Here is a 14,443-nt window from a genome sequence, read left to right as displayed (position 1 = left end):
GTCAACGTAGTTAGAAGCTCTTTGGGATAAAGCATAAAGATGTAAGTTTTATTGGTGAGTAATTTATACTTAGGGGCATTTAAGAGAATCTTGAAATTAGTAACTTTTTGATAAACATGATTTTATAAGAGCATATAAGTGCGATCCTTGTTTTTTTTAGCATGGAATTGAAACTTAGTATGACTTGAAGAAAGCTTTTGAAAGGTGATATGTAAGATAATCATAAAAGAATGTTTTATTTTAGCTTTTTCATGGGGTTTGACAGCATGATATAAGGAGTAGTGTGGATTTGGAAATTAAATATTTCTGATTAGACTTCAGAATGTAATTCTGTATATTAGTTGTCCTTTTCTTAAAAGAGAAAAAGAAATAGCCTTATCTGTTTATTTTGGGGGTGTGTGTGTGTGTGTGTGTGTTTGTCTTTCTATATGTATGCCTTTCTGTTTATCTGTTTCAGTTAGGATTAGAGAAAATATATTTATATAAAAAGTGCTGAGTATAATTTCTAGTATAAAATAGATAATAAATGTTTATGCCTTTCTTTTCTCTGTGTTAACCCCAATCTTTCATTCCTAGTATTGTTTCTCAATATTTTTTCACAAAGAGTTATTCAATAACCTTTTTCACCTTATAGATTTGGCTCTTCCATGTTAATTACATCTAGAAACTTTAGATCTATAACCTTTAGTCAACTCAAAAACCATCGCAGACACTTGTCATAAATAAACAGTAGCCACTGAACTTCTACTACATAAAACATAAAACTATTAGACTTCTTAAAAGAAAAGTCATTATATTTAAATTGTAAGAGATCTTAAACTTTTTCAATTCTATCATTTATAGATAAAGAAACCAAGTTATACAAAGGAGTAAAAAAGGGATTTGGAAAAATGATTTGGTTAACAACTGAATTATAGTCTTCTGCTGGTCTGTGAAATGATGCGTATACCCTGGTACAGAGAGCCATATTTAGGAAGAGGCAAGAGGAAAAGGAAGAGGCCATATTCACACTGTTTCTTTAAGTTGCAAAACATGGCATTAGAGGGAAAAAAAGAACACCCAATAAAAAGAAATTTGATAATATTTAAAATGTAGTGAGAATCACATTTATGTATTTTATTTCCAGATACAGTTGAAAATACAAACACCGTAGAAGACTTATTCAATGATAGTGTATTACCTTAATTATAAAGAAATGTAATGAGTTCTTTGACTAATGTAAACTTTTTCAAATGCTTAAATGGGTTACATTTTCAACTTACAGAATCCTGGTGAAATATTCATAATTTTGAGAGATGAAGTAATTGGTGATACTGTGGAGGTTGAATTTACATCAAATAATAAGCGTATTAGAGCACGGCCAGCCCTTTGGAGTAAGAAAGTCTGGTGCATGAAAGCTTTAGGTAAGAATGTTTATGATTTAATAAGTATGAAACATCATCCTGAGTTCCTTCCAATAAATTTATGATAAATGGTTTCACTTCCCTACAAAAACTAATATTGTTCTGCAGGTGTTTCCTGTGTTTAGTTTTCACATACCCAAGGTGGTTATTATTAATCTGGATTTGCAAAAGTAAGAACATGTAAATTATGAGAAATTAGTTTGTATACTGTGTAATGAAATGACATCCAGTAACATCATACATTTTTAAATATGTCAGCAGACAGCATTTAAATATATGGCAATTACTAAACATATAACTAAAATTTTGTGCTTTGTTGTGACATTTGGATTAGCAATTTATTTTGAGTTTTATTAATAAACTCTATTTTCTTCCCTTTCTGTGTTTTTCCCCCCAAGTCTCTGGTATATTTTTGTGGCTCTGAAAAGCATTTTTTCCCCTTTATTTTATCAGTATGGTGCAATTTGTACATATAATCTTCTCATCTTTTCCTTATCTCACTTACAAAGCTAATCATTTGATTATCCAGCTTTGCTTATAGCATGATAAATTGTATCAGATTTAAAATTCCAGATGGAATAACCATACTTGCAACAATAATTGTGCTAAAATCAAACTCTAATATTAATCTAATACTAATTTCCAGATATCTTAATATAAATGTAAGACTACTTGGTTTGTACATTTATGATGTCTTTTCATGATCAGAGAATAAAATCATCTTACAAAACCTCATAAATGTGAACTTTATAAAATATTTGGAAATAAAAATATGCTCAATCTTGTTATGAATTTGGAAATGGCAAAAATATTTTAAATTAAAGATCATGTCAAACACATTTTGAACATGTATTCCTTTTAAAATATAGTGATTATGCAGTCTATTTACAAAGCATTTACAGACTTCTCTTTGTGTGGAAAGCGTGTGTATGGATTTCCTTGCACAGTTTAGACTGAAGTTGGATTATAAGAAGGAAAAACTCCATACTAAACATTTATAAACATTTCAGACACTGCTTTCTGTCATGGATAAGCATATGTAGAAGTGAAATGAGAAAAACTCTGTCTCTTTCCTTTTCTTTCTTTCTTGTCTCAATGCCGCCTACTTCATTATGTCACATTCTTAAGTGGTTTAATGAATAAAATTTTCTAACTAATTAGTTTCAGAATTTAAATTTAGTTAGACTAAAGTCACTATAGAAACATCAATATTGCAGATTCAGAAGCACTTAAATAATATTTCCCAATTAGCAGATCAAGTTGTCAAATATAATTACTCACATTACTTAAAAATTTTTGCTCAGTATACCTACTGGCTAGGACAGTATAAAGAATAAAACATGTCAAAGTTCAAATTAATTATAAGAGAAGCAGAAAATGAATATGTCATGCTTTCCAAGATATACCAAGACATAATATTGTCTCCATGGTTAAACAACAAATCTGTAATAAATAGATAAATAAACCACTATTTACCAACTATCATAATTAAACTTATTTAAGTATTTGTTTCAACTGTTGTATTCTGTAAATTAATGAGAAATTTTCTCCCAAAATGTTGACTGCTTTCTATCAATATTCAAGATGGTTACCTGAACCTATTTGGGAGTATGGATGGAAAATGCCTCAGCAGAAATAGGCCCAGAGCCTTATTTTCTCTGCTTCATGTCACTGTATTTTGAAATGTTTTGAACCCTACTAAGAACAACTAGTAAGAACTACATTTTACATCATGACCCAGTACATGTGCACAGATATATAAGGAAAACAAAAGTTTTACGAGTAATATTTAGACTAATCGTTTTAGCCCCAACAGTAAAGAGCCCATTTTTACAAGAAAAAGCTGAACAACTACAAATCGACCACGTTTCTTGAGCCCATTAGAGAACTAAAGTTGGAAGGTGTTAGTTGCAGGTGTTAGTTTCTCACCATCATAAGGGTCACAGCTGTCACTCCTATAATAAAAGACAGATTAACAAGAGAAAAGCGTAACAAATTTATTTAATCAAAGATTTATAGGAGCCTTCAGAAATGAAGACCCAAGGACCCAGGAGAAACTGTCTATTTTTATGGTTAGGTTCAACAAAGAATAAACAGCCATGTAGAACAGTGATTGAACAAAAGAGTATGAACTAGTGGTAACAAGCTTGAGGGGAGGAGGATCCAGTAAGGCCTGTCTGTACAGATTTTTGTTGGCTTCTCTATGTGACATTCTTTCCTCCTATGTATGGAGCAGGCTTTCTCTGAAATGAGGATCTTTAAGGGAGAAGAGAGAAGGGAGACCTTTTTTGGTTTTGTGGTTTTCTTTGGGAAAGAGGAGTTCTAGTTTCTATGCTCTGCCTTGGGGAAGAGGAATTCTTGCTTCTATGACTGGATCAGGGGCAGGAAGAAGGGTGGGAGACATGAAGATGGAAGGTCAGAAAGACCTTGCTTCTGAGGCCCTTTTATCTTCTTTAGTTCAAAGTATGCAGCACACCAAGACGTCATACTTTGGGGTATTGTCTTCTGAGCTCTGACAAGGGCAATCCACTATTCCAAAAGCTGGAGAAAACAATGAATTAAGAGAGTGTCACTTGAAATCTACTTACCTAGAGCAGAAGCCACTGGAGCCACAAACTAGTAGGAGCACTTAAGTGTTAATTTTGACGGAAGTCTGAAAGCTGAGAATGGATTAGTTTGAGAGTGAGAAACTCCTGGAGGCAGTAGTTTTAGGAGGTCCCCACACTTTTGTAGGATTTACCTCCATGAATCCCACCAGGTTTGTACAATGAATATCTGAGAAAGATCCCATGGAACCCTGGTGGGGTCAGAGGAAGAATAATCATGGTGAAATACTTCCAGCATGTTCTCCATAGCACAGGCCTACTCTCCAGAAGAAAACACTTTACCAGAGCCTCATTCCAGCTGGGAAAGGACATCATTACACTGTGGCTCCCTCTGGCCTTCCTGTCTCACTTAAGGGGGATTAGGTGAAGCTATGCCACAGGAAAAACACTTGTAAAGTCACAGTGAAGAGTCACTAAAAGACTAAGACTTAATCATAAGAATATAGAATGCTTTCCTTCCTTACCACCTTATGGTTACCACAGCAGGATTCCAGCATAATGACAGTGGATTACTGTTTAAAAAACGCAACCAACCAGCCGAAAAATCCCAGCAAGATCCAGACTCTCTCTAGGTAAAGTACTTAGAAAAGTACATAATCAAAAAGAGAGACAGAAACAAAAATGGTAGAGGAATTTAAAGCTGCTAGCACCGATAGCTACAACAAACATTAAATACAGTCCAACTCCTAAACAGATTCCTATAAATTCTTTCACTACAGGACTATTTACCTTATATCTAGTCATAAACCAAAACCAAACATTGCAAAGCATTCCTAAAGCAAGATAAACACAATTTAAAGAGACAAAGCATGCATTAGACTAGAATTAGATACGACACAGTTGATGAAATTTTCGGAGAGGGATTTTAAAAGTGATTAAGATATGAAAGGATCTTATGGAAAATGTAGACAACATGAAAGAACATATTGATTATGTAAACTGAGATAAATTTTGAGAATCAACAGGAAATGCTAGAAATCAGAACCACTGTATCAGAAATTAAAAAGTAACTTTAATAGGTTCATTAGTAGACTTGACAAAGGTCAGAAAAGAATCATTGAACTTGAAGACAGGTCAATGAAAACTTCCCAAGCATAAACGGTAAAGAGAAAAAAGTTTTTGTTTGTTTGTTTGTCTTTTAAAGAAAGGACAAAACATCTAAGAAATGTGAGACAGTTTCAAAAGGTCTAACATACATGTAATTGGAATACAAGAAGAATGAGAAAATGAAGAACAATAAATGTTTACATATTAATGGCAGCGATCAAAACAGATATAGGAAGCTCAAGTAACACAAAGAAAGATAAATATAAAATATTGACACCTATTCATATTACATTTGAACTGTAGAAAACTGAAAACAAAAGAGAAAATCTTGTCAGAAGTCAGAGAAAACAAATAACTTACCTGTAGAGAAACGAGTATAAGAATTATGTTGAATTTCTCTTCAGAAACCACACAAGCAAGAAAATAGTGAAGTAAAATATTTTAAGTATTGTGAAAAAAAGGAACCCACCAATCTAAAATTCTGTATTCAGTGAAATTATCCTGAATATGGAACAAAGGAGAAATAAGGACTTTTTCAGACAGAAAAATGGAGGAGTTCATTACCAGCAGACCTGCGCAGCAAGAAATTTTAAAAGAAGTTATTTGGGAAAGAAAGGAAATAATATAGGTGAGAAACTTAGATCTACATGAAGAAAGAGCATCAGAGAATAAATGAATGAAGGTAAAAACAAAATCCTTCATTTTTCTTATTTTTAATTGATCTAAAAGATAAATGTGTGTCTGAAGTAAACACTATCAATGTGTTGCGTGATTACAGCACAAGGATAAGTGAAAGTAATGACAGCAATATCATAAGGGACAGGAGGGACTTAAGTTTGTTAAAAATGTGTATTTCAGACTCTAGGACAGTTACTAAAAATTTTTAAATAGTAGGCTAAGAAGAGAGAAAATGGAATCCTACAAAATTCTCAAATAATTTTGAGAGAGAGCAGAAAAGGTTGGGGTAGAGAGGGAGAACAAAGAAAAATGTAGGGGAAAAAAAAATTACAAGTATGGTAGATATAACCCAACCACGTTACTGAAGCCAAGTAATCACTACTTAAGTTTAGTGAATAGTCTAAGAACGTCAGTTAAAAGACAGAGATTGCCAGAATGGATAACAAACAAGACCCAATAATATGTTGTCTATAAGAAACTCAATTTAAATATTAAGACATGGGTAAATCAAAAGTGAAAAGTGAAAGGGTTGGAGCAAGGTAGGTTGGAGGTTGGTGCAAAAGTAATTGCAGTTTTGCAAATGGCATTGAAAGTAATGTAATGAAATTGGAATATAAGAAGAATGAGAAAATGAAGCAGAGATCAAAACGCAGATACACCAACCTAATACCGTGATAACGCTAATCAAAGTAGATCTGGAAAGCTGTACTGATTTCAGACAAAGAAGACTTTAGAAAAATAAAAATTATCATGAATAAACAGAAGCATTATATAATGATAAAGACATATTCTCCAAGAAAACAGAAAACTCTTAAACATATATGCACTTAACAACAGTGTCAAAATATGTAAAGCAAAAGCTGCTAGAATTGAAAAGAGCAATAGACACTATTATATAAGATTTGAACACTGTCTTTCAGTAATTAATAGACTCAGCAGACAGAATATCAATAAGTATATAAATGAACTGAACACTATTGTTAATCAACTTGATTTAATTGACATTTATAGAATACTCCATCCAACAACAGTAGAATGCACATTTTTCTGAAACTCATTTGGAACATTCACCAAGATAAACCATCTGCTGCATCTTTAAAAAATAAACTCTATTCAATATAAAAGAATAGAAATGATACAAATTGTGTTATCAGACCACAATAGAATTGAAATAGAAATCAACAGCAGAAAGATAGTTGGAAAATCCCCCAAATTCAGGGACTGAGTAACACACTTCTAAGGTAAAATTCAAATAATTTGAAATAAATTAAAATGCAACTTAACAAAGTTTGTGGAATGCAGATAAAAAGTATGGACAGGGAAATTTTTATCATTAAAAACTTATATTAGAAAAGAAGAAACATATATAATAAATAACCATGCTTCCACTTAAGAAACTATAGAAAGATGAGCAATTTAAGTGTAAAGCAAGCAGAATAACATAAATCATAAAAATTAGAGCAGAAAACAGTGAAATGGAAAATAAGAGAGAAATTCAACAAAATCCAAAGCTGGTTCTTTGAAAGGATCAACCAAATTGATACACTTTTAGCTTGGCTAACCAAAAAAGAAAGAGAGAAGACACAAATTACTAATATCAAGAATAAGATAGGGGTAATTACTACTGACCCAGGAACATTAAAAGGATAATAGTGAGTATGGATACAAATTTGATAATTTAGACAAATGGACAAATTTCTTGAAAGACATAAACCACCAAAAGTCACACAAGGAGAAATGGATAATCTGAAGAGGTCTATGTCTCTAAAAAATTGAATCATTAATTATTGGTCTTCCATAAAAAAACAGCAGCAGTGCCAGATATTTTCAGTTGGTAACAATGTAGAGATAAACAAAAATTATTTTAAAGTACAATTATGCTGATAGGTGGTGAAATCTTAAGATGTTCTTTTACTAAGTAGCATCTTTCCCTTTTGACACATGGAAACATCTTAACCTGATGTTTCTATTTGAGAAAATGTCTTCTAATTTTCCCATCTCCCCTTTCCTTTCAGCTCAATAACTTGCCACACCTATAATTAATTTATTTTCTAGACACCACACCCTCCTAATGGTAACCATAGGTTTGTCACTGACAGGGACTGTTTTGTACTAAAGCAATTTGAGTTACTAAAATCTCAGCTTATGTCAAAACTTATAATAAATATATGTGAAACCATTAAACTGTAAATACTAACTAATTTTTAATTTTTACAAAGAACGTAGAGAGTATTCTTCTGGTACTTATAGTACTGTGAGAAAAAAATTTAATGCAGCAGGAAGATAACCAATTAAAATTTGAAAGGAATGCATAATGTATCCACAAAGATTTAGAATCTCTTTATTAAGAAACTATGCTCTGGATAATGTAAATTATAACTTTATAATTTATTAGAAGAGCATGAAAAATACTTCAGGATATGCCAAATATTATGCTCAACCTGCCTAAGAAAATAACCATTGATAATATATTTTTATAAATATCGTAATTCAGGGAAACAATTTAAACATATTTTAAATTGATATTAATTTTTAGGCATGACCCAGGTTTTGAAGCCACCTATATTTATTTAATGATAATATTAGAATCCAAATAGAGCCATGTTTATTTCATTTTCATGGAAACAGTAGTGGGTTCATTTAATGTTTACCATATGGGAAAAGTCTAAAATGGGATCATAAAGGAACACAGCTTCTCAGGCAATAGACATACGCAGACAAAAGAGCTCTGAAATTAATAGATTTGTGAAATATCCACTTTTATAGAATTAGTGAAATATTTTAACTACTCAGAAATACCTTTGGATTATAATTCTCATAAATTACTTCAATTTGTACCTCATCAAGGACAGACCACTTAAGTATAGAGAAGGGGAAGGTTGACAAAGACATTTGAATGTAACAGAATTTGAGATTTGAAATGATGGGAGCAAGGAGTTCCATTTTTCCCTTCCATTCTGTGCCTGTTTTCCTCTTCACGGCTGACTCAGTAATATCCTTGCTTGGTTTGGAGATCTTGACCTGTATTTGTGTGCACTTACAGGGTTAGGTGTTGCTTGATACTTTCGTCCAGACGGTAAACAACATTTAATTTTACTCGCTTCTATTTGAGTCCTTACATTAATTGGTTTTTAGTTTTACTGAGAAACTGTAAAATACAGTCATCATAGTGAACCAAAATTAAAGTAAAATAATGTTCAAGCAGTACAGGGTACTGCTCATGTAAAGGTCAGTTCAATAATATATTACTGAGGAGGCCTCCCAAGCAGATGAATCTATAAGGCATTCTCTGTGACATATAGTTGGGACCGGTAATTAGGTATTGATTTAATAACTGCCATTTAACAAATATGAGAATGTATACAGCAAACACAACACTTTAAAAGGCATCTCCTTGGAGGATTACTCTAAAATCGACATCATTATCAGTAGATGCACTGGTAAAATTTTGAGTTAACTAAGGACTCAAGAATAAATCAGTTCAGTTTCATGTTAGATTTTAAAAATATAGAATATTTATCTACTCTGTATCAAAAAACTACCAAGCAAATCTCACCATATACCTCTCATGATTCATTACCTGATTTTCTTTCAAAAGGTTAACTCTCCATGGTAAAACTCCAAATCTCTTTTGTGATAAACAAATTAATATCTTCTTTCAAAATAATTTTTATGACTTATCATAACATTTACATTGAAATTTATCTTTATTAAATCTGCTGAAATTGATTTCATTTGACTCCAATAACTCTAGAACCCCCTTTACCATATGCATACTGCTTTAGCTGATGAGATGTGCTTTAAAACTTTCATTTTTGTTTGTTGTAGTTTCCCTTACATTCTCTATTGGATGAATGCTTCTTTGGGAAGAGAGAGCTCCTATTTTTCTACATATATCATTATAATACAGGCAAGGCATCTAGTCAAGAAATATGAGAGGAAGAAATTTCAGCTCCTTGACCTAGTTAAGCTTAAGATTGCTTTCGTTGCATTTAAATTTCCTTCAGCAATATTATAAGAAGTCCTTTAACAGCTTCATGAGATAAAGTGAAATTAATACTTAAAGCTTAAAAATTTTAAATATTCAAAGCTCTTATATTTAATGACTTATTCCTAACCCTAGATATTTGAGTGACAGTTTTCTGGGAGAACTTGGGAAGTACCTCAATGACAGATTAAAAACTCTTAAAATTTGTTCCATAAATGAATTTAAAGAATTACATTTTGTTTACTTTTCTTACACTAAAACATAATAACTTTTTATTGATTGCTTTTTGGTATTCTTTCATAGACAGTCCTAAATTCTTATATAACTTTAATGCTGCTCATATATTACAGCACAGTTCACAATGTAGTGTATCATTCATTTTGAACAATTTGTTCTCAAAAAGGCTTTAGATGAATGTATGATGTAAATACTACTTTAGTATCTGGGCATTAAACCTTGCCTTTCCCAGGGTTTTTCATTGTAGTCAACTGAATACGAGTTGTATAATTTAAATCAGCTCTACTCTTTCAAATTACAATTTTGAGAAACTTGCCTGTAATTAATTAAATTGTTTTCATAAGATAAATAATAAATACCTAACTTTTGATAAATGGCTATACTTTTCCAAATTCTAAAGAATTTTGTCAAGATTATAGAATATTACAAAGAAAAGTTATATTAGTAAGTAAGTAGGGACAAATAATTTAGTGCTTTACTTTTATTGTTATTTTAACATACGTTTTGTATTTTAAGTTTTTTTTAAGCAATTAAGTCTAAAATTGTACATTTCATTTTGTGGTTTCCAACTACCAAGAATTTTAAAAATGATTTTAAGTGCTAGAGATTAGTAAAAGTGTTATGAATTTTTAAAGACTTCTTTTATATTCTCTAAAAGATGTAATAGTATGAATATGCATTAAATACTCTGCCCCTAATTCTTGTTTATTATTTTCATAAGAGTTTCCTGCTGGTTCAGTCCATGTCAATGTCTACTGTGATGGAATCATTAAAGCCACAACCAAAATTAAGTACTACCCAACAGCAAAGGCAAAGGAATGCCTATTCAGAATGGCAGATTCAGGAGACAGTTTGTGCCAGGTAAGTTGATCTTTCCATGAAGTTAATCATAATGTAAGCTGAAGAGCTAATGAAGGATAAGAGGATTCATGCTTTGGTATAAGTTTGAATGTTGATTGAATAAGAGTGAATTACTACCGGTCAATAGGAAGGGAAGAAGCAACCTCTGTTGTGCCAAAATGTGGACAAATTACTTTGCCTAGGTCAAAAAAAATCCAGATAATGTCAATGGAAAACAGCTTATTCATTACAAGGTAGCCATTGTGATGGGCTCATTTTAAAGCTGTTACAAGCAGATGGAGAGAGCAATTAGAAAGAACCCCTAAGAAATGAATTCCTTCTTTATTCAGACCTGCATAACATAAAGTAAAATGAAAGTCAAATCATCTGTCTCATGCTTTGAGATTAAGGAGTTAGAGAAACCAAAATGTCACCAAAAAGGGAACATGTGGTGTCAATCTAGAAATTGTTACTTTCATGTGGACACTTCTAAGCTCAGTGTATGTTTTCCTTAGTTTCATTTATTATTGTTATCTGTTTGTGAAAATTATTTTTTGTTTGTGATGTTTATTAGGAATATGTGCTTATTCCATCAAATTTTCAGAGTGAAATAAAGGTCATTTCTAACGACTTGATAATTAGAATTATAACTTTGCTTAATTGCCTCAGTTTTTCGTGTGGGTGAGAGGGAGAAGGGGTAGAGAAAGGAAGTCTAAGTATCTTCAAATTTACCATAAAATTTACCATAAAAACTTATAGGATTTTTAACAAAACTATCAATGATAATGTAGCTGACAAGTTGTCATGAAGCTTTATGTGTTTAAACTAGATTAGAATTGGAGGATTTGTTATTATTTCATGTGACACATTTTTCTATTAGAGTTTTATTTTTGTATTATATGAACAGCATATTTTAGAACAAAGGAAAAGGTAAACATGTCTTAGAAAAGGACAGGGAGTGAAATAACATTTGTCAAACTGGAGAGTCTGAGGACATTTGACAAAATGTCTATATTGTAATTCCAAAGCAAGTACAAAAGTAATAGCTTGAAAAACGGACTGTTTCATTTCCTTGTGACAAGTCCACCTTATCCTCTACTTAAAAATTATGTTCATAACAAAAAAAGATTAATAAAGGTAATATATTGCATTGTGACTATTCAGTCAGTGTAGAAGTAAAGTAGTCCCCAAACATATTTTCTGTTGGTCTTTCTGTTGTGGGTGGGGATCTTTGAATATAGTAAAAAGTAAACGTAATTTATGACTTCTGGACAATTTTTCAGGATGCTATAAATATGCAACTCATGATTTCTTTCACAGCTTGAAGTGGAAAAAAAAGTGAGTTTGCTAGTTTTTAGATAAGTAGGAAAATGCTGTTTCTTTTTTACCCTCTGTATTGGAAATGAGGGGAAAGAAAGAGTCACGGTTTTTCTCAAGGATTTTTCTCTACCATCAAGCTCTGGTGGCCTGTAGAAGGGAGGATGTTGGGCAGGCACAGGATGATTCAGGTTTCACCATCAGGAAAGAGCCATTTCACGTCAGAGGTCTGAGTAATGACAGACAGAATTACTCTAACTTGGTGGTAGCAAACCATGGCATGGCAAGGAGAGACAATAAGAGACTGTTTAATTTATGTAATTTAAGGGAGGTTTAGAGGTTTTGCAACTGTCTTGAGGGCACCTAGAAGTATTGTGGGATTGGATAAAACAAAATCTTGAGACTAGGATCTCAGACCAGATCAAGCTGTACTGTAACAGGCTGGATAGAAGGAAAGGCTGCACTTCAGTGAGTCTCCCAAGCATCTTGGACTAAGTATGACATGGGATTTGTCTAAATCTTCTGGTATCTGGACCACACAGGGTATCTGTGAACTCACTGAGGAGGTGAAAAGCACTTTCTACCCCTGAAGAAGCAACTGCAGAGGCATTGCCACAGTGTATTTTAGGTTTGTTTGACCTCGAAGGATTTGTCCCAGCCCACACTGTGCTTCTCCTTCAGGGCATTTGGTTTTCCTTTCTATATTTGCTTTTGCTCCCACATAGATTATGTATTTAACGAATTTTGTGGTCGGGCATGGTAACTCACGCCTGTAATCTCCGTACTTTGGGAGTTCAAGGCAGGTGGATCACTTGAGGCCAGGAGTTCAAGACCAGCATGGCTGACAATGGCAAAATTCTATCTCTACTAAAAATACAAAAATTAGCCAAGCATGGTGATGTATGCCTGTAATCCCATCTACTCAGGTGACTGAGGCAAAATAATCGCTTGAACCCAGGAGGCAGAGGTTGCGATGAGCTGAGATCACACCACAGCACTCCAGCCTGGGTGACAGAATAAGTCTCTGTCTCAAAAAATAAAGACCAAAAAAGAGGAAAGTAAAAAGAAACAAAACAAAACAAAACAGCATTTTGTGGAAAGCTGTACATTTCTTTTCCAGATTAAACATTTCAGTAATTGTTTCTTTCATGGGCTACTCTGCCATTTTATTAACAAAATGTGAATATTTTGCCCATGGTTCACTTTGAACATCTGTATTGAAAACACAATGTACATTGTAATTTTATTTAGCATAGTTACTCTTTATAAGTCGGAATATATGCCGGAAGATTTGAATTTTTAAAATAACCTACCTACTTAGCTGAAATGGTATATTGTAAGAACTTTCCTGAGTGTTTTAGTAAATTTTAATGGCAGATGTGATTTCAGTAATCCTAAAACGTAGCAATAAGATCTTTCTCATGAACATTTAAAAACTATTGGGCATGTAATAACATGAACATTGTGTGAATTTGAGGAAAGAATTACTAATGAGAAAACTGCAGGGTTTATGTTTTAGCAATTGTTGAGTTTGTAATAAGAGACTTTGTATTATCATTTAAAAGAAACCATGCATATAGCCAAATGAGCATTCTGTGAATTTGAGAAAAGAAATAATAATGAGAAATCTGGCTTTCTAATTTAATTTTTAATGATGTCTATTAGGTTTTAGAACACCTAACCTGAATAGTTTAATTATCTATCTGCTTCTTTAATCATTTCTTCTTTGTTGGATAAATACTAAATCCCAGAACACAGCCTCATAAAGGTGAAATTTCCAGAGCATCACTTAAAACAGTAAATATAAGAGAGATTCAAATGAAAGAAATCCAAAGCCCAGTTTCGGATGATAATTAGAATTGAAGTGCTAGTGTTAAAATGCTAGTAACTCCTGTTGAACTAAGGTAATTAAAACCTTTGAGACTTTCATCCTATTGACAAAAATGTCTTGGGGAAATAATAACGTTAACTTTGTAACTAGGTAACAACATAAAAGCAAAATAACATCGAAAGTCTAAAAGAACACACTAATTATTAATTTAAGTAGTAGGATCCTTTTAGTAAAAGATTTTTTTTTTTTAATTATACTTTAAGTTCTAGGGTACATGTGCACAACGTGCAGGATTGTTACATATGTATACATGTGCCATGTTGGTGTGCTGCACCCATTAACTGATCATTTATACTAAGCATATCTCCTAATGCTATCCCTCCCCTCTACCACCTCCCCAGAATAGGACCTGGTGTGTGATGTTCCCCTTCCTGTGTCCAAGTGATCTCATTGTTCAGTTCCCACCTATGAGTGAGAACATGTGGTGTTTGGTTTT

At 32.5% G+C, this 14,443-nt stretch overlaps 1 protein-coding gene across 3 annotated transcripts in view; it reads left to right on the top strand.

Moving 5' to 3' along the window:
• Positions 1–14,443, top strand: part of BANK1 (B-cell scaffold protein with ankyrin repeats 1) — a 302,892-nt gene that overhangs the window by 71,683 nt on the left and 216,766 nt on the right. For all 3 annotated transcript variants that reach the window (XM_011967207.1, XM_011967205.1, XM_011967206.1), the window contains 2 exons: positions 1,265–1,403; positions 10,681–10,820. In XM_011967207.1, the coding sequence (XP_011822597.1) occupies positions 1,265–1,403; positions 10,681–10,820 (279 nt within the window). The remainder of the gene's footprint in view (positions 1–1,264; positions 1,404–10,680; positions 10,821–14,443) is intronic.

The sequence above is a fragment of the Mandrillus leucophaeus genome, unplaced genomic scaffold (genome assembly GCF_000951045.1).
Source record: "Mandrillus leucophaeus isolate KB7577 unplaced genomic scaffold, Mleu.le_1.0 Scaffold792, whole genome shotgun sequence".
In the NCBI taxonomy this organism is placed as follows: domain Eukaryota; kingdom Metazoa; phylum Chordata; class Mammalia; order Primates; family Cercopithecidae; genus Mandrillus; species Mandrillus leucophaeus.
This window is presented reverse-complemented; position numbering and strand designations above follow the sequence as displayed.